This window comes from Mytilus galloprovincialis, chromosome 9 (genome assembly GCF_965363235.1).
Source record: "Mytilus galloprovincialis chromosome 9, xbMytGall1.hap1.1, whole genome shotgun sequence".
Taxonomy (NCBI): Eukaryota; Metazoa; Mollusca; class Bivalvia; order Mytilida; family Mytilidae; genus Mytilus; species Mytilus galloprovincialis.
The window spans coordinates 19,383,372-19,404,032 of record NC_134846.1 but is presented as its reverse complement, the minus strand read 5'-3'; the positions used below and the strand labels follow the sequence as shown (position 1 = coordinate 19,404,032).

General features: G+C 34.2%; 3 protein-coding genes across 4 annotated transcripts; 2 read left to right on the top strand and 1 right to left on the bottom strand.

Annotated features, from left to right (window-relative positions):
* Positions 1 to 808: 808 nt before the first annotated feature.
* On the bottom strand, positions 809 to 5,722 carry LOC143044571 (uncharacterized). 2 transcript variants are annotated; one of them, XM_076216631.1, is made up of 2 exons: positions 5,610 to 5,722; positions 809 to 1,983 (listed from the first exon to the last, which is right to left on the bottom strand). In XM_076216631.1, exon 2 carries the CDS (start codon positions 1,849 to 1,851, stop codon positions 817 to 819), a length of 1,035 nt encoding a protein of 344 aa, XP_076072746.1. In that variant the 5' UTR covers positions 1,852 to 1,983; positions 5,610 to 5,722; the 3' UTR covers positions 809 to 816. The 2 variants fall into 2 exon arrangements, with proteins under 2 accessions (XP_076072746.1, XP_076072747.1); XM_076216632.1 differs by lacking the exon at positions 5,610 to 5,722 and adding an exon at positions 5,376 to 5,491.
* Positions 5,723 to 7,585: 1,863 nt separating this feature from the next.
* LOC143044566 (uncharacterized) lies at positions 7,586 to 9,093 on the top strand. The gene has a single exon (XM_076216626.1). The coding sequence runs from the start codon at positions 7,775 to 7,777 to the stop codon at positions 8,789 to 8,791; it is 1,017 nt and encodes a 338-aa protein (XP_076072741.1). The 5' UTR covers positions 7,586 to 7,774; the 3' UTR covers positions 8,792 to 9,093.
* A 1,041-nt stretch (positions 9,094 to 10,134) lies between these two features.
* LOC143046505 (uncharacterized) lies at positions 10,135 to 11,575 on the top strand. Its single transcript, XM_076219661.1, has one exon. It carries the CDS (start codon positions 10,478 to 10,480, stop codon positions 11,573 to 11,575), a length of 1,098 nt encoding a protein of 365 aa, XP_076075776.1. The 5' UTR covers positions 10,135 to 10,477.
* The last annotated feature ends 9,086 nt before the right edge of the window (positions 11,576 to 20,661 follow it).

Below are 20,661 nucleotides of genomic sequence, written 5' to 3'. Positions count from 1 at the left end.
TTTTTTAATGTGAATAATGTGACTACTTGAGAATGATAATAATACGACATCTAATATCTAGTATGATTGCCAATGAGACAACTCTCTACAAGTGACCAAATGACATAGAAAGTACCAACTATAGGTCGCCATTCGGTCTTCAACAATGAGAAAAGCCCATACTGCATAGTCGGCTATAAAAGGCCATGAAACGACAAATGTAAAACAATTCAAACGTTTTACCATGTTACAAAATGTACAGTCTAGTCTGTTTCTAAATAGATCAACTGTATTTGGTGTATGGAATAATTTTAAGGTGTGCATGTCTGTCAGGGGCAGGTAACAGCTGACTTTGATCTCATTTACATGGATCAATGATCATGTTTAGTTTATGTGATGTTTGTATTAAACCTTCATATTGAAGACCTGCAGCCTAAAACAATAATAAGTAAGAGACAATTCAGTATGTGCCCTCTTGTATTTACTGTGGCAATCACAAGGCATTGGGTTATTAAAATATATATCTAAATCCTAAACAAGAATGTGTCCATAGTACACGGATGTCCCACTCGCACTATAATTTTCCATGTTCAGTGGACCATGAAATTGGGGTCAAAACTTTAATTTGGAATTAAAATTAGAAAGATCATATCATAGGGAACATGTGTACTAAGTTTTAAGTAGATGTGACTTTAACTTCATCAAAAGCTACCTTGACCAAAAACTTTAACCTGAAGTGGGACGAACAGACGGACGAACAAACAGAGGCACAGACCAGAAAACATAATGCCCCTCTACTATCCTAGGTGGGGCATAAAAATGTATGAAAGAAATTTTTCAATTTTTATTCACATTCACATGAACTCTATTTATATGTCTCTGCACATGCTGACTTAGTCGAAATTCTTTACCACACACACCACATGAAAATGATTTTTCACCTGTGTGTATAGCATAATGATTTGTCAAGTTGTGACGATTACGAAAAGCCTTATCACACATATCACATTTATAAGGTTTTTCACCCGTATGTATTCTTAAATGAGATCTCAAGCTATGATGCTGATTAAAACTGTGCCCACATATAACACATTTGTATGGTTTTTCACCCGTATGGATGCTCATGTGCCTCGTTTTCGAATTTTTCTGACCAAATTGTTTCCCACATACTTCACAAGAATATGGTTTTTCACCAGTATGGGTTGTTGTATGCATTTTAAGATTTTCAGCCAATCGGAATTCTTTACCACAGATACCACAAGGATATGGTTTTTCACCTGTATGTTGTCGTTGATGAACTTGAAGATGTCCACTCTGACTGAATGCTTTCCCGCACGTTTCACATCTATGAGATTTTTCACCAGTATGTGTTTTTAAATGTCTTGTCAAGCTTTGACTCTGAGTAAACTCTTTATTGCACAGATTACACTTATAATGTCTTTCGTTAGTATGGGTTTTAACATGTCTTTTTAAATTTCCTTTTTGGACGAATTGTTTTCCACATTCTTCACATTTATAAGGTTTGTCACCAGAATGTGTTTTTAAATGTGCATTTAAATTACTTATTTGTGTAAACACTTTATCACAGATGCCGCAATTAAATTGTTTTTCACCTGTGTGTATCACCATGTGTTTTTGCAGGGTTCCTTTTTGAGTGAACATTTTACCACATTCATCACATTTATAACGTTTGTATCCAGTATGCTTAGGGTAATGTAATTTTAAGTAGCTAGGTTTCGTAAACTCTTTACCACATAGATCACATCTGCAACATTTAACGCTAGTATTAGAGAGTTTCAGGTTTTCAGTGCAATTCAACTCTTTATACACAAGTTCTTTAGTAATGAGGGATATTTCTTTTAAAGTTTCCATTTTTAAGAAACAAACAAATATGCCCTGGTCAAGAGGTTTCAGTCTGTAAGTATCATGAAAACTGTTGTTTATGATCCATTAATCTCAGTGAGATTTCCAGAAAAAGCTGTTCTTTGACCCAGTGAGCTGCATCTGAAGAAAAAAAATATTGATACATTGACCTTAATACACGGATAAAACCTCCTGTTGACAGAGGATGCTTAATCGGCAGAAAATATTGTTTCTAAAAAAGTATGTGTGCTTGATTATTAGAAATAATAACTGTTGTTGTAACAGTGGTTAACAGAAAAGCTGTTGCTCAATTTGTAGCAAGACTGTCCTTACCAGAATAAGTGGATATCAGCAGACTGACATTACAGAAAACAAATGAATATTATAGAATGATGCAATGTTTTTAAATAAAAATCAAATTATATTTTATAATCTTCAACAATTAACATGATTAATTTTTAAATTGTTCTTTGTTTTTTGGAGGGAGTGGCTCTTTGATTGTTGTTTTAAAATATCTACAGATGGCATTTGCAAATCATGGACAATATGTTTGTGTTGTTGGGTTGTTGTTTTTTTGCAGGGGGGGTTACTGATTCACTACTGCTGATACAAAATTTTACCATTTAAAAACAAGAGGCTCTCAAGAGCCTGAATCGCTCACCTTAATTCTTTTGGTTAAATCTCTCATCAATGATTATTTTGGCTTTTCAATTTATTTAAATGTTTTTTGGATCGTCCTATTTTCTTCAAAAGCCAAAAAAAATAATCATTTTCTCCTATGTTCTATTTTAGCCATAGGAGCTATGTTTCTTGACATACAAGGAAATAAAATATAAAATTTATACTAGATACTCTGAAACTCATTTAGCCTAAGTTTGGCTGAAATTGATACAGCAGTTTCAAAGGAGAAGATTTTTTAAAGTAAGTCAACATGATGAACAAATTGTGAAAAAAGTCTTTAAAGGGCAATAACTCCTTAAGGGGTCAATTGACAATTTTGGTCAAATTGACTTAATTGAAGATCTTACTTTGCTGAACATTATTGCTGTTTACAGTTTATTTCTATCTATAATTATATTCAAGATAATAAACAAAAACAGCAAAATTTCCTTAAAATTATCAATTCAGGGGCAGCAACCCAACAACAGGTTGTCTGATTCATCTGAAAATTTCAGGGCAGATAGATCTTGACCTGATAAACAATATTACCCAGTCAGATTTGCTCTAAATGCTTTGGTTTTTGAGTTATAAGCCAAAAACTGCATTTGACCCCTATGTTCTATTTTTAGCAATGGCGACCATGTTTGTTGATAGATCATAACTTCGGATACAATTTACAAACTAGATACCCTAAGGAACATTCAGTTAAAGTTTGGAAGTATTTGGCCCAGTAGTTTCAGAGGAGAAGATTTTTGTAAAAGATTACTAAGATTTACGAAAAATGGTTAAAAATTGACTATAAAGGGCAATAACTCCTAAAGGGGTCAACTGACCATTTCCGTCATGTTGACTTATTTGTAAATCTTACTTTGCTGAACATTATTCCTGTTTACAGTTTATCTCTATCTATAATAATATTCAAGATAATAACCAAAAACAGCAAAATTTCCTTAAAATTACCAATTCAGGGGCAGCAACCCAACAACGGGTTGTTTGATTCATCTGAAAATTTCAGGGCAGATAGATCTTGACCTGATAAACAATATTACCCCATGTCAGATTTGCTCTAAATGCTTTGGTTTTTGTCGAGCCTTCGACTTTAGTCGAAAAAGCGAGACTAAGCGATCCTACATTCCGTCGGCGTCGGCGTCGGCGTCGTCGGCGGCGTCCACAAATATTCACTCTGTGGTTAAAGTTTTTGAAATTTTAATAACTTTCTTAAACTATACTGAATTTCTACCAAACTTGGACAGAAGCTTGTTTATGATCATAAGAAAGTATCTAGAAGTAAATTTTGTAAAAATAAAATTCCATTTTTTCCGTATTTTACTTATAAATGGACTTTGTTTTTCTGCGAGGAAACATTACATTCACTCTGTGGTTAAAGTTTTAAAAATTTTAATAACTTTCATAAACTATCCTTGATTTGTACCAAACTTGGACAGAAGCTTGTTTATAATCATAAGATAGTATCAAGAAGAAAATTTTGTAAAAATAAATTTCCACTTTTCCGTATTTTACTTATAAATGGACTTAGTTTTTTTTGCCAGAAACAAAACATTCACTCTGTGGTTTAAGTTTTTAAAATTTTTATAATGTTCTTAAACTATCCTGGATTTCTACCAAACTTAGACAGAAGCTTGTTTCTGATCATAAGATATTATTCAGAAGTAAATTTTGTAAAAAAAAAATTCACTTTTTCCGTATTTTACTTATCAATGGACTTAGTTTTTCTTCCAGTTAACATTACATACAGTCTGCAGTTAAAGTTTATACAACATTTATTAGATTCATAAACTATCCTGGATTTTTTACCAAACTTGGAAGCTTCTTTCAATCAAAAGACAGTATCGAGAGGGAAATTTTTATTGATGTTTTTCCTCATTTTGTTGAGTCTGCGATTAACAGCAAAAGTAGGCGAGACACTGGGTTCCGCGGAACCCTTACAAATTTTTGAGTTATAAGCCAAAAACTGCATTTGACCCCTATGTTCTATTTTTAGCAATGGCGACCATGTTTGTTGATAGATCAAAACTTCGGATACAATTTATAAATAAGATACCCTAAGGAACATTCAGTTAAAGTTTGAAAGTATTTGGCCCAGTAGTTTCAGAGGAGAAGATTCTTGAAATAGTTTACGACGACAGACGACGACAGACGATGGACGACGACGGACGCCAAGTGATGGCATAAGCTCACTTGTCCCTTCGGGACAGGTGAGCTAAAAAGTCATGCAAATCAGTATTCTATTTTAATTGTAAATGTCTTGAAAACATTTTTTTTTTTTTAGATAAATAATATCCCCAGAGACACATTTAATTATGTATATTATACAATCATGACAATATTGTAGTCATTGTAGTATACATGGTATATGTCTCTGATGTCACTTATTGTGTTACATACCTTTTGTGTACATCACATTATCAGAGGCAGATTTCCGGCCCCCCCTTTTGAGAAAAAAATTTGGTTGCTTATATAGGGAATCACTGAAGCGGAGACGAAATCGGGCCCCCTCTTAGGCAGCCAGTGGGCCCCCACTAATGAAAATTTCTAGATCCGCCACTGATTATAATACCTATTTCTTTGGAAGATAAATTGAGTGTATCCTTTTGTCTTTAGAAGTATTAACCTTTTTATTGTTTTATAAATAAACAAGCTCTGATATGCTTTCATAAGAGGGGGATTTATGAAAGAGGACTCCTGCTGAGAGCACCCCTTTGAAGGAAAAAAATTGGTTGATTATATTGTGAATCAATGAAGCATGACTGGATCCCCCCCTTTTTTTCCCCTTTACCCCCGTTTTGAAGATTTCTGGATCTCCCACTGTTCAATGCAATATAAATAATCTTGAAATCAAAGACATATAATACAATTATATATTATATTTCTCTGTTCAGTTGAAATCAAAGCCAAACAAAGTGAGTCACGGTTCATAATATTTTCTTGTAATGTCGATTGGAAATTTGGAAGCATTACCTTGAAACGCATGGAAATTTCTCATAAAAAATAATGAATTTTTCAACTTTATAAATGTAACCATTGAATACAGCTATTTACACAGAAATTACCAATAAACATAAATACATATATATATATTTACTCACACAACAATCGTCTGAAAATGTGAAGATTTTCCAAGAGAGATAACTCTAAAGGTTAACGGCCTATCATAGGCGGAGAATTCAAAGATGCATTGTGTATATTGATTTGTAATTTTTTGCCAAGGAAGCTCACTGGAAAAAATCTGCTAAAGGGAGAATTCCATATAATAATAGATTTATATTAAATGTATCACAAATGTTGGGCCTCATAGAAAAAATGCTAACTTATGTAGCGAGAGATGTAGCCATGGTAGATCATGGTAGCCGCCGACTCTGATTAAAATATTTTAATTAAAAAACCGACAAAATAGCATATTTCTACAGCATAAAAGCGTACTTTTTTCATTTTTTCTTTAGTACTACAAGGAATTACACCAATAATACATAGCCTCAATTTCTTACTTAAGTGTCTTACGTTTTATTATCAGAGTGTTTATTGAATATGCGTATCATAGTCTATAAATATATCACTATATTTGAGAATGTTGTCCACTTTTTTCTCATTTCATCAAAACCATACTTCTATATATAATAACATTTATCAACAAGAGCAATTTATTTATCTCGAAGCTAAATAACTGCGAGTAGGTCTGAAAAATGACGAAACTTATTTCATAACCAAAAGAGAAAAAAAGCCTGAACATTAGTCATACACAAAATATTATTACATAAAAAAAAAAAAAAAAAAATGAGCACTTCATTTTATAATTATTCTAGATACAATTTATTTTACAATCATCTTTGTCAATCATCCATATCAGGCGCGTAGCTCCCTATACGCTAACACGCAGTTGCGTGCACATCGATTCGGCAAGCAAAAAAAAAAATATTAATGCCAAAATAGAATAATTTATAAATTAATTATGGTTAAGGGAAACACATATGTTGTCACTTTTTTAATTGATGAACTGTCATTAAATAACGGCATTTCAAATTAAACGTTTTATTGGAGATCATGTAAAAATCAGACAGTAACTTGTATCTTTTACCAGATTTGAATTTATTATACTCAATCTAAGACGTGTAGTTTTGGAGCACATTTTACAGACTACGGCTTATCTGTTTGGGATGCGATGTACCAATCGACATTAGATTTATCGAAACCCTTTGATATTGTTGAAAATATGCTGAGGCGATGTTTTCGACAAACTAACAGAGCCAATCACCCTGAAAACACGCCAAAACAGCATTGGAAAGTCTCATTATATTTTGCGTTCACACACGTAGACCATATGATAATGGAATTCGAGAGTGTCTGGTATTATCAGAAAATAGCTTCTTTGTGTCGTATCTGCTTTCTCGTGTTGTAGGAAATACAACCAACGAATAATTGTCTGAGACAAACAAAATGACCGGGCATGTATTTTGACAGTTTCAATCGGGAGGTCGCTCGACGGAGAACACATACGCTGGTTTATAACATCTCGGGAGTGCAAACCATGCAGATCTATCAGTGTATTAAGTCTAGTCTAAAGTCTGGGAGAAGTTCGTTTCTGCTTAGACCCGAAGAGCAGATTTTGGTCAATGTTGCGTAAATTCTGTGATTCAAAAATGTGTTGTTTATGTATTAAATTAACCATGATTTACTCTATTCAGAAGATTCAAGTATTATTACGTTCATAAATTGTTTATAAGTCCTATCTACATGTAGCTCCTCTTCAAACCGTCCTATGACCGAAAACCGAAAAAAAACAACATTTTTCTTCATTAAACATGTTAAACATGTTAAAGGGTCCCAAAAATTTTTAGCCTCGCTCCAACTGGCGGTAGTTGCTTGCAAATTGTTTTCTTCTAGCTACGCCCCTGCATATGACATTTGGACCAATTGTTGTACATGAAGAATTAAACAATAACAGAAGTGACCATTGGCAAAAATTAAAGTGACCATTACTCCAATTATGTAAATGTATCCTGCAGACAAATATTAACCTTTTAAAGAACATGGAAAATCAAATGTTATAAAAACATACTAGCAACGTCTGAGAATCAAGCATTTAATATCATTATTCCGACTACACGTTGACATCTAAGTATTTAAACGATTCCGGACCAGTGTGACCATTGTAAAGATTTTTACTTTCGATCATTCGAATTTTTGTATTTCTTGTAAAACGATATTATTCCTTTCACTTCACATTCGTTTAAATTTGAGAAAAATCCGTATTGATATGATGCATGAGGTTGAGGATTTAGTCACACCTAACGATACCTTACAAAGACACACAAGAACACAGACTGGTAATACACTTCATGAATGTGATGTTAGTGCAAGAGAATTTAGTAAAGGTGTAGATATGAAGAAACACACGAGAACACACACTGGTGGAAACCGTCATGTATGTGATATATGTGGTAAAAGGTTTAGTCAGACTGGTGGTTTACAGATGCACATGAGAACGCACACGGGTGATAAACCCTATGCATGTGATGTGTGTGGTAAAGGATTTAGTCAGCATGGAAGTTTACAGATTCACATGAGAACACATACAGGTGGTGATAAACCCTATGCATGTGATATATGTGGTAAGGGGTTTAGTCAGAATGGTGGTTTACAGAGTCACTTGAGAACACATACAGGTGATAAACCTCATGTTTGTGATGTGTGTGGTAAAGGATTTAGTCAGAATGGTGGTTTACAGATTCACATGAGAACACATACAGGTGATAAACCCTGTGTCTGTAATGTATGTGGTAAAGGATTTAGTCAGAATGGTAGTTTACAGATTCACATGAGAACACATACAGGTGATAAACCTCATGTCTGTGATGTATGTGGTCAAGGGTTTCGTCAGAAAAGTCATTTACGGGTTCACTTGAGAACACATACAGGTGATAAACTTATATGTAAACTCCATGCATGTGATGTATGTGGTAAAGGGTTTAGATGGCAAGGTAATTTACGGAGACACATGAAAACACATACAGGTGATAAACCCCATGCATGTGATGTATGTGGCAAAGATTTTAGTCATCTTGGTAATTTGCAGATTCACATCCGAAGACATACAGGTGACAAACCCCATGCATGTGATGTATGTGGTAAAGCATTTATTGAACTTGGCGAGTTTAAGAGACACATTAGAATACATACAGGTGATAAACCTCATGACTGTGGTGTATGTGGTAAAGGGTTTATTCAGCATTATAATTTAAAGCGTCACATGAAAATACATACAGGTGATTAACTACGTGAATTTGATGTATGTGATAAAAGATTTAGTCGGCATGGAAGTTTACAGGTTTATATGAGAACACATACAGGTGATTATCTCTGTGAATGTGATGTATGTGGTAAAGGATTTATTCAGCATGGTTCTTTACAGATTCACATGAGAACACATGCAGGTGATAAACCCCATGTCTATGATGTATATGGTAAAGGGTTTAGTCAACATGGTACTTAACCGATTCACATGAGAACACATGCAGGAAACTAGATGCAGTATACATAATTGTATTATATGTCTCTACAGGTACTTGTCTCAGTGTTTGCCCTATATACCTTAACACTGTTATATTAAGGTATATAGGGAAAACACTGAGACAAGTGCCTGTGTATGTCTCTGGTTGTATAATGTGTCTCTAGTATCGCTATTCATGCAACTCCTTGCTTTTTATGTTAAACCGTGTGATATTTTGACTTAAGTTCAAATAAAGTATTTCCATGTCGAAACTATACCTTTTTCTGACATGTGTGGACAATGCAGCATATAAGCTGATTAGAGCTACTGGTTTTAGAGTACAGAAACCGATAATTCTTATTTGAGCACAGTGCAAAAATGCTGTAAAAATGCTATTTAAAGTTTTTTTTTCAAAAGAAGCTTTCAACAAGGGTTCTTCAGCTATCCAAAGTCCGTAGGCTTTCATTTGATATCAAGACTTACCGAAATATGTTACTTGTTGTTTTGTTTTAAATATGTACCTGTCTGATCTGGTACTAATTAGTGGATCAGTATACCTATAATCGAACCAAAATAAAATGATTTCTGTTTTAACAATGAAAACTATATATGGATAATAATAGTGACCAATGTGACTCAGACTCTTCCCATTAACACCAGTTCTAATTTGTTAATATCTACTCAAATAGAAAATGTCTTACCTAAGTGTCTTTCCTTTTGTCATCAGATTGTTTATTGAATATGAATATAAAAGTCTTTGCATCAAATATAAATGAGATTTTTGTCCACATTTTTGGAACTAACGGGAAGTTTGTTTTTTATCAAACCGGCATACCTCAATATAATCTGGGACTATTATACTAACATAGTCTCATAGTCTCAGATATAATTACATTTATCAACAAGAGCAATTTATTTATCTCGAAGCTAAATGACTGCGAGTAGGTCTGAAAAAAAAGACGAAACTTATTTCAAAACCAAAAGAGAAAAAAAGCCTGAACATTAGACATACACAACATATATTATTACATAACAAAACCAAATGAGAACTTCATTTTATGAATATTCTATATACAATTTATTTTACAATCATCTTTGCCAATCATTCATATGAAATTTGGACAAATTGTTGTACATGAAGAATTAAACAATAAAAGAAGTGACCACTGGCAAAAATTAAAGTGACCATTACTCCAATTATGTAAATGTATCCTGCAGACAAATATTAACCTTTTAAAGAACATGGAAGATCAAATGTTATAAAAACATACTAGCAACGTCTGAGAATCAAGCATTTAATATCATTATTCACTACACGTTGACATCTAAGTATTTAAACGATTCCGGACCAGTGTGACCATTGTAAAGATTTTTACTTTCGATCATTCGAATTTTTGTATTTCTTGTAAAACGATATTATTCATTTCACTTCACATTCGTTTAAATTTGAGAACAATCCGTATTGGTAGGATGGATGAGGTTGAGGATTTAGTCACACCTAACGATACATTACAAAGACACACAAGAACACAGACTGGTAATACACTTCATAAATGTGGTGTTAGTGCCAGAGAATTTAGTAAAGGTGTAACCTTGAAGAGACACACGAGAACAAACACTGGCGAAAACCGTCATCATGTATGTGATGTATGTGGTAAAGGGTTTAGTCAGACTGGTGGTTTACAGATGCACATGAGAACGCACACGGGTTATAAACCCTATGCATGTGATGTATGTGATAAAAGATTTAGTCAGCATGGAAGTTTACAGATTCACATGAGAACACATACAGGTGATACACCTCATGTCTGTGATGTATGTGGTAAAGGATTTAGACATCATGTTGGTTTACAGAATCACATGAGAACGCATACAGGTGATAAACCCCATACATGTGATATATGTGACAAAGGCTTTAGTCGAAAAGATGTTTTACAAATTCACATGAAAACACATACAGGTGATAAACCCCATGCATGTGATGTATGTGGTAAAGGGTTTAGTCGGCAAGGTAATTTACGGAGACACATGAAAACACATACAGGTGATAAACTTATATGTAAACTCCATGCATGTGATGTATGTGGTAAAGGGTTTAGTCGGCAAGGTAATTTACGGAGACACATGAAAACACATACAGGTGACAAACCCAATGGATGTGATGTATGTGGCAAACATTTTAGTCATCTTGGTAATTTGCAGATTCACATTCGAAGACATACAGGTGACAAACCCCATGCATGTGATATATGTGGTAAAGCATTTATTGAACTTGGCGAGTTTAAGAGACACATTAAAATACATACAGGTGATACACCTCATGACTGTGATGTATGTGGTAAAGGGTTTATTCAGCATTACAATTTAAAGCTTCATATGAAAACACATACAGGCGATAAAATTCATGACTGTGATGTATGTGGTAAAGGATTTTATCGGTATAGTAGTTTACAGATGCACATGAGGACGCATACAGGTGATACACCTTATGTCTGTGATGTATGTGGCAAAGGATTTAGTCAGAATGGTAGTTTACAGATTCACATGAAAATACATACAGGCGATTAACTCCGTGAATGTGATGTATGTGGTAAATGATTTAGTCAACATGGTAGTTTTAAGATTCACATGAGAACACATGCAGGTGACAAACCTTATGTCTATGATGTATGTGGTAAAAGATTTAATCAGCATGAAAGTTTACAGATTCACATGAGAACACATGCAGGTGACTTACTCCGTGAATATGATGTACGTGGTAAATGATTTAGTCAACATGGTAGTTTTAAGATTCACATGAGAACACATGCAGGTGACAAACCTTATGTCTATGATGTATGTGGTAAAAGATTTAATCAGCACGAAAGTTTACAGATTCACATGAGAACACATGTAGGTGACTTACTCCGTGAATATGATGTACGTGGTAAATGATTTAGTCAACATGGTAGTTTTAAGATTCACATGAGAACACATGCAGGTGACAAACCTTATGTCTATGATGTATGTGGTAAAAGATTTAATCAGCATGAAAGTTTACAGATTCACACGAGAACACATGCAGGTGACTTACTCCGTGAATATGATGTACGTGGTAAATGATTTAGTCAACATGGTAGTTTTTAGATTCACATGAGAACACATGCAGGTGACAAACCTTATGTCTATGATGTATGTGGGAAAGGGTTTAGTCAGCATGGTAGTTTACAGATTCACATGAGAACACATGCAGGTGACTTACTCCGTGAATATGATGTACGTGGTAAATGATTTAGTCAACATGGTAGTTTACACGAGAATACATGCAGATGATAATTCAAATGTCTGCGTGTATGTGGTAAAGGATTTAATCAGTATGGTAGTTTACACAGTCATACGAGAACACATTCAGGTGATAAACCTCCTGTCTGAGATGTATGTGGTAAATAGTTTAGTCACCATGCATGGTAGTTTACAGATTCACACGAGAAAACATTCATATGGTTAACCCCATGTATGTGATGTATGTGGTAAAGGATAAGTCAGCATGGTAGTTTACAGATTCACCTGAGAACACACTCAGGTGATAAATCTCATGTCTGTGATGTATGCGGTAAAGGGTTTACTCAGCATTATAATTTAAAGCTTCATATGAAAACACATACAGACGATAAAATTCATGACTGTTGTGTATATGGTAAAGGATTTAATCGTTATAGTAGTTCACAGATTCACATGAGAACACAAACAGGTGATAAACCTCATGTCTGTGATGTATAAAGTAAAAGCTTTAGACAGCAAGGTCATTTACGGGTTCACTTGAGAACACATACAGGTGATAAATTTATATATAAACTCAATGTATGTGATGTATGTGGTAAAGGGCTTAGTCGGCAAGGTCATTTACGGATGCACATGAAAACACATACAGGTGATAAACTCCATACATGTACATGTGATGTATGTGGTAAAGGGTTTAGTCGGCAAGGTCATTTACGGATTCACATGAAAACACATACAGGTGATAAACTCCATGCATGTGATGTATGTGGTAAAGGGTTTAGTCGGCAAGGTCATTTACGGATGCACATTGTTATGATATTGTAATTATTGTATTTATTTATGTTGGCCTGATTTGTATTGTGTGGCCTGATAGTTGTTTGCAGAATAATTTTAGAACTGTACAGTTTAGAAATCTCTGGAACAAGTAGAGAATGATTGGAACTTCCCAGAATGATCATTATAAAAGATGTGTTATATAAACTTCTACCTTTTACTAGAAACTTCTGTTGTAACTTTCTAGGATGTTCCATTATAGAGTGTTCTAGAATTTTCCTTGACAATTATATATATACAGACACTAAAGTTAAACACACACTCTTGGGCTTGGACTTAGACATTGATAGACATTAGTATTCACCGCATTTGGATTGACACTTTAATTCTACAAACAACATCATACTGGATTGTGACCGTAGTAGTGAACGTAATATTCAGATTGGATTCCGAAAGATATTCGGATACAGATAAAGATAAAAGATTGGACTCATCTTTGACAGTTAAGTTAACAGTAATATCTGTGTAATACTTCTTGTAAACTTTTGTATAATAAATATTGTTAAATTTTACTATTGATTTGTGTCTTTTGTTGGCTACAATTTAAAGGCGATTTCTGGCCGTAACAGAAATTGGGGGCTCGTCCGGGATCTGAAAATATCTTATTCAAAATTTGTTTAGTAATTTTTATTATAAATAGCCAACAAAATTCTACAAAATGGCATTTGATGCTGGTAAATTTTTGAAAACGCCAGACCTGGAGGGGTTTGATAATTTAAAGAAAGAGGAATTAGTGTTGCTTGCAAAGCATCTGAAATTAGATTTTAAAGTATCTATGAGAAAACAAATTATAAAAAATTTGGTTATAGACAAATTAGTTGACGCAAAAGTTTTAGGTCAAGAGGCTCTTGAACTTAAGGTCGAAAATATTGACGCCTTTAAATTAAAACAGCTTGAATTAGAACATGAACTCAAATTAAAAGAACTGGAATTGAAGGAGATGGAGAAAAGAAAAGAAGATGAACTTAAATTAAAACAAGATGAACTTAAATTAAAACAGGCAGAACTGGAAATGAAGGAAAGGTTGGAAATGGATAAAAAAGAAAAAGAAGATGAATTTAAATCAAAAGAACTTGAAATGAAGTTAAAAGAACTTGAAATGAAGGAAAGGCTAGAGATGGAGAAAATGAAAATTGAAATGGTCAAGGAAGAAAGCAACACTAAAGTCCAGCAGAAATCAGAATATTTTGATGCAGCAAAAAATATACGTTTGGTTCCCAGTTTTTGTGAAAAAACAGTCGATAAATATTTTCCACAGTTTGAAAAAATTGCTCATAATTTGAATTGGCCAAAGCCATATTGGACTACAATGCTACAAAGTGTTTTGGAGGGCAAGGCCGCTGAAATATACTCCGCACTTCCATCAGAAAAAAGTTCTGATTATGACACGTTGAAACAGGAAGTTTTGAAAGCTTATGAGCTAGTACCAGAAGCATTTAGACAGAAATTTAGATCTTATAAAAAGTTTGATTCGCAAACCTATGTGGAATTTGCTCGGGAAAAAGAAGATCTATTTGATAAATGGCTTACTTCAAAGAAAACAGATAACAATTTTGATAACCTAAGACAATTGATGTTATTAGAAGAGTTCAAACAGTGTGTTCATTTAGACTTAAAAACACATTTAGACGACAAAACTGTTGGGACAATACATGATGCAGCTGTAATTTCAGATAATTATACCCTTTCACATAAAAGATGTTTCAAGGGTCAAAATGTTAATAATTCAAGTGGAAATTACAAAAATCAAAGTACTGAGCGTACTGATAGTAAGCATGTTGCACAGAATAAGAGTCAGTCCAGTTATAATATGTCTAGTCCAAAATTTGATACTTTTGAGAAGAAGTCACTGATTTGTGCTTATTGTAAGAAGAATGGTCACCTGATGGCTGATTGTTTTAGACTCCAGAAGAAGAATGAACGAGATAATAAGCCGAAGTCCAGTGCGTGTACGACACCTTATATTACCAGTACGTTGGAATGTCCTGCGAGTCAGGCTTTTAAGTCCAGTTTTTGTGATTACATGGAGGAATATAAACCCTTTATGTCTGATGGGTTTATTTCTATTGTTGATGATACCACTCTTCAGTCTATTAAGATTTTACGGGACACTGGAGCTTCTCAGTCTTTATTGTTAGAAGGTGTTTTGCCTTTGTCCGAGAAGACTTCTGTTGGTGCCTCCGTTTTGTTACAAGGTGTAGAGTTAGGTTGTATAGATGTTCCTCTCCATCGTATTTATCTGAAGTCAGATTTGATAACTGGACCAGTTATTGTAGGTGTTCGTCCTAATCTCCCTGTAGAGGGTGTTACATTATTGCTAGGAAATGATCTAGCAAGGAACAAAGTGGTTGCTGAACCAATTGTTACCAGTGAACCAGTGGTGGATGTTAAATCACCTGAAGATGATGCTGAATTGTATCTAGCTTGTGTTGTTACTAGGGCGATGGCTAGAAAACAACAAGATGAGAATTTGCAAGAAGACCAGTTTGATTACATGGACCTTTCTGACACTTTCCTAGCTGACATTGAAGGTCCTGGTAGCTCAGAAAAGGCCATAATAAGACCACCTAGTGTTAACAAGAATGTTATTATGCCATGGCCAAACGTAAACAGCCATTCATTAGACCGAAAGAATTTATTCGAAGAACAACATAAAGACCCTGAGGTTCTTCAGCTCAACCAGCGGGCTCAACTACAGGAGGAAGCGGACAAAGTGGCCGAATGCTATTACCATCAGGACGGCATTTTAATGAGGAAGTGGAGGCCTCCTGATGCTACCCCAGAGGAGGAATGGAGAGTGGTATACCAAGTGGTGGTGCCTAAAGTTTATAGGCAAGACATTATTGGTCTTGCCCATGACACCCCCTTGGCTGGACACTTAGGTATAAGGAAGACTTGCCTTAAGATCTTGCAGCATTTCTACTGGCCCAGACTTCGAAATGATGTTGCAGAATACTGCAAATCATGCCATATATGCCAGGTTGTTGGTAAGTCTAACCAGAAAATACCACCAGCACCACTTTTGCCTATTCCAGCCTTTGACGAACCTTTTAGCAGAGTTCTGATTGACTGCGTTGGACCTTTACCGAAGACCAAAACTGGAAATGCGTTTTTATTGACAATCATGTGTACATCCACTCGCTTTCCTGAGGCTATTCCGCTAAGAAATATCAAGACACCTACTATTGTCAAAGCACTTATCAAATTTTTCACATTAGTAGGACTTCCTAAGTCTATACAGTCCGACCAGGGATCAAATTTCATGTCAGGTTTATTTCAACAAGTCGTGTACCAGTTAGGGATTGCTCAGTATAGATCAAGTGCGTACCATCCAGAATCTCAAGGTGCCTTAGAACGTTTTCATCAAACATTGAAGAACATGATTAGAACTTTTTGTCTTCAATTTGACAGAGACTGGGATGATGGAGTTCACTTTCTACTTTTTGCAGTCCGAGAGGCTGTTCAAGAATCCCTTGGATTTAGTCCCTTTGAGTTGGTATTTGGCCATACTGTAAGGGGACCGTTAAAATTGATTAAGGAAAAGTGGCTTACTGAACATACTGACTTGAATCTTTTAGACTATGTATCTAGATTTAAAGAAAAATTGTCTACTGCTTGTCAAATTGCTCAGAAAAACTTAAAAAATGTACAGAACAAGATGAAAATATGGTATGATAAAGATGCCAGGGACAGAGTTTTTGAGCCTGGTGATAGGGTACTTGTATTTTTGCCAGTCCCTGGACATCCTTTACAGGCTAAATATTGTGGTCCTTTTACAATAGAGAGTAAAATCAATGATTTGAATTATATTGTAAAAACTCCAGGTCGGCGTAAACAAAACAGAGTGTGTCATATTAATATGTTAAAACCATATTTTGAGCGTACTAATGAATGTGAGAGTAAACCAGTTGCCACTTTAGGCATAGTAAAATTTGAGAACAATCATGACAAACCAGATGTAATTGAACCACCTTTAAGTTCTAAAACTTTGGAAGAGACAGTTAGATTGAAAAATTCAGAAATTTTGTCAAATTTAGACTCAAAACTTGCACATCTGTCTTTTGATCGTAAAGAAGAAATAAAAACTTTGGTATTTTCTTTTAAAAATCTTTTTCCAGATGTGCCAAACAAAACCACTGCTGTTTGTCATGATGTTGATGTAGGAGATGCTTCTCCAATTAAGCAACATCCTTATCGGCTCAATCCACTCAAACTTGAAGCTACATGTATGAGAAAAGAAATTAAATATATGCTTGACAATGATATTATTGAGCCGAGTAACAGTGAATGGAGCTCTCCTTGTCTCCTTGTGCCAAAACCAGATAAAACCTTTCGTTTCGTGACTGATTTCAGAAAAGTAAATTCAGTCTCAAAATCTGATTCCTATCAAAAATTTCAATTTTTATACTTTCAAGCAACTTCACAAGGGATGTAAATCCTTGAAAGATGTGATATAGGTATACACTAATGTCAGTTATGATAAAACGTTAAAAACAGTTCCTAAGTACGACAAAACAACACATAAATGAAGAAAAATAGTGATTTCCGGTTCCAAAATGGAGGCAAATACGTAGAAAATATTTTTATAATTTCCATCAACTTAACAAGTGATAACACTCTTTGTTAAGTTTAAATGTCTAGTTTGATAAGAAAGACAGGTTGCTGATCTTATAATTATTTGACAATTGCCTATACAACTACCCGTACAAGGAAAGCCAGAACGGTAGCATTTACAGTTACCAACACAGCTGGATTTTTGCCTCCGCATTTCAAAAGTTCCTGACACGAGGATGCAACGGCAGTCACAGAATTCCATTTCTGTTTGCAACTGTCATTGATTCTTTCTTTCATCCAACCCCAGTGTTCATGACTTGGTACATGTACCTGTCGAATACATGAATCAGGCTGAGCCCAAACAACTCCTCCTTGATGTACTTCTCTTTTAATGTGCTCTGGAAAAGAACCTCTTGTAGGCGGAATTGCATCACAATGCCGTTGCTTCCTGGCAAACAATTCACATCGTGCCTCGCTTCATACTTAAGCCAAAAAAAAAAAGTCCTTTATATCTGAACCTTCCATTGTTAGCCAAGCTGACCTCTTCCCTTTCCCACGACAATTCGACAAAGTGTCACATCCACTGAATGCATGGACGAAAGGAGGAGCAGCTACACAAGGACCAAACGCATTTGATATGTCACGTACAGGAAGCCAACAAAAGTCTGTATTCCTTTCATTACCTATCCACAATGTGTTCTACCTAGTTTTGCGATTGCTGCAATTCTTGATACTATTACATCTGTGTCAGTACTACCTAAAATTACATTTAACAACACTTTTCATAATCATGCCGAACATGGACAAACATTCGTGTATCTGCTTCTTCATGATTACAAGTGGTAAATAGGAAGTATCCTTATTGAAATTGCAAAGAATATTTTCACCATGAATAACATACACATTTTTATTAGTCTCTTTTGTCAGCAAGAAACTTGAACAATTTTCGTTTCGTTGTCATCTTCACAGAGAAAACTACTCCAAACCCTTGGTGTTCTACCAGAACCATCACCTTTCCATCTGGCACAAAAAACCTTGCCTTTGTCTTGTCACAGCCTTTAAATTATTCATTTAGTAAACATCAAATACAATGTCTACTCTTGAATACTTATCGATGCAAGATTTTTTGTAAGGCAGTATGTCATCATTTGCATAATCATCAAATATTGTTGCCAACTTTGTGACCTGGAATTAACCATTGCTGCCCCACCAACGATCAATGCGTCCCAATTTGGATCAGCAAATCGCAGAATGTTCCAAGTAAACCCATTTGCAGCGATTTAATACCACTATTTCAAGAAACATCCTGAGATAAAGAGGAGAAGTTTGGTTTTTATGGATAAAGAAATATTCCAAGTAAAACTGTCTACTGTAACAAGAAATGAAAAGTCTAGAAAAGATATTGCAATCACTTTTAAGGTTCTCTAGCTTTGTTTTTGACAAAGACGTTTCCAGTTTCATTTTTTGTTGCCAAAATAAGAAGTTGTTATTTTTATTTGGTTATAAAAAGCAGGTTCTCCTTCGTTTTGCATTTGCTTCAAAAGATCTTCGTATTGTTTGGACCAATATATTGGAGTTTATTTACATATCTTACCTGTTCAACAATATCTTAAATGGAGTATATTTTTTGCAAATCTGACGACTCTTCTAGAAATGAATTTCCAAACTCGTTCATCACTTTACAAAGCCTTTAAAGCTGTTTAAAGACATCTTTTTGTGTTTTCGTAGAGTCTTCATTAGGTCGTTTATCTGTTATAGAATGACCCAAACCACAAAATCTTTCAAATTCATTTTCTAGTATACTGACTCCTGGTCCAGTTACCAATCATTTAAACACTGGACACTTTAAATTTGCAAAACACTCATTTGCAAATCCGCCGCCGCCTCAAATAAGAGCTACAGAGTCATGTATATAACCAAAATGTGCAGAATTTCATGGGATTCAATAATTTCATTGGTTTTCTACTGTGACTATTATATTTATTTTGCTATTTGATTTATAAAAACATGGGATTTTCAATATCCCATGGGATTTTGGTTAAATCCCATGGTTTTTTTTTTGATCCCATGGGATAATTGTAGTCCCATGGGATATTTGTTGTCCCATGGGACAAAAAAAATCCCATGGGACTATAATTATCCCATGGGATTTTTAATATCCCATGGGACAAAATAAAATCCTATGGGATTCAAATTATAAATATATAGATATAAATATACAGTTATGTGTATGTTACAATGAATGCTGTTTGGTAGTAAAAAGTTTTAAATGTATAAAAAGTTTTTTATATTTTTATATATATTTATATATAAATATATTTTTTTTTTTATTTTGTCACATACATGTTTTTTATTTGTTTATATGACAATAAAGGTTATTCTTATTTTGGAATGTATAATAATATTTACGGTCAAAGAGTAGAGTTCTTTAACTGAAACAAAATGATGACATGTCTAAATAAAAGAAAAAATATTTTCTTGAAATCTTTGTTTTTTTTATTTTTTCATGAAAAATAGAACTGAAAAAAATATCTCATATTCTGACTGAATAGTTTACTCTTTTCATGAGGTAAGGGTTTCTTTGTTACAGTTTCATTGCAATTCATGAATATGCAAACAATTTGAATTATATACCTTTGTGGTGTACATAATATAAAGCTTATATTTGCAAATTAGTAATATAAACACTTTTTCTGTTAAAGTTTTAGTTTTCTTTTTTCACTGCTTGCTATATACAATTATTCAGTCCACTATATAAGAGTCAAGTCAATAAATTATTTCATCCACTAGAATATTCCTGCAATTCTTAGAAAAACATTTTTTCAATCTGTTCTTCAAAGATCTTCCTCCGTGCATCTTTATTGGATGGAGCTATTCAAATGAGAAGACAAAGCAATTTTATTTGGACAACAACATACTAATATTTTTTTCATCGTTCCTTCTTTCAATTGATAATTACATTGTTGCATTTACATGATCAAGTTTTTGTGCATCGATGATCGTGA

Excerpts from the sequence above, each read along its gene's own strand:
- LOC143044571 (XM_076216631.1), bottom strand. The coding sequence starts at position 1,851 with ATGGAAACTTTAAAAGAAATATCCCTCATTACTAAAGAACTTGTGTAT.
- LOC143044566 (XM_076216626.1), top strand. The coding sequence starts at position 7,775 with ATGATGCATGAGGTTGAGGATTTAGTCACACCTAACGATACCTTACAA.
- LOC143046505 (XM_076219661.1), top strand. The coding sequence starts at position 10,478 with ATGGATGAGGTTGAGGATTTAGTCACACCTAACGATACATTACAAAGA.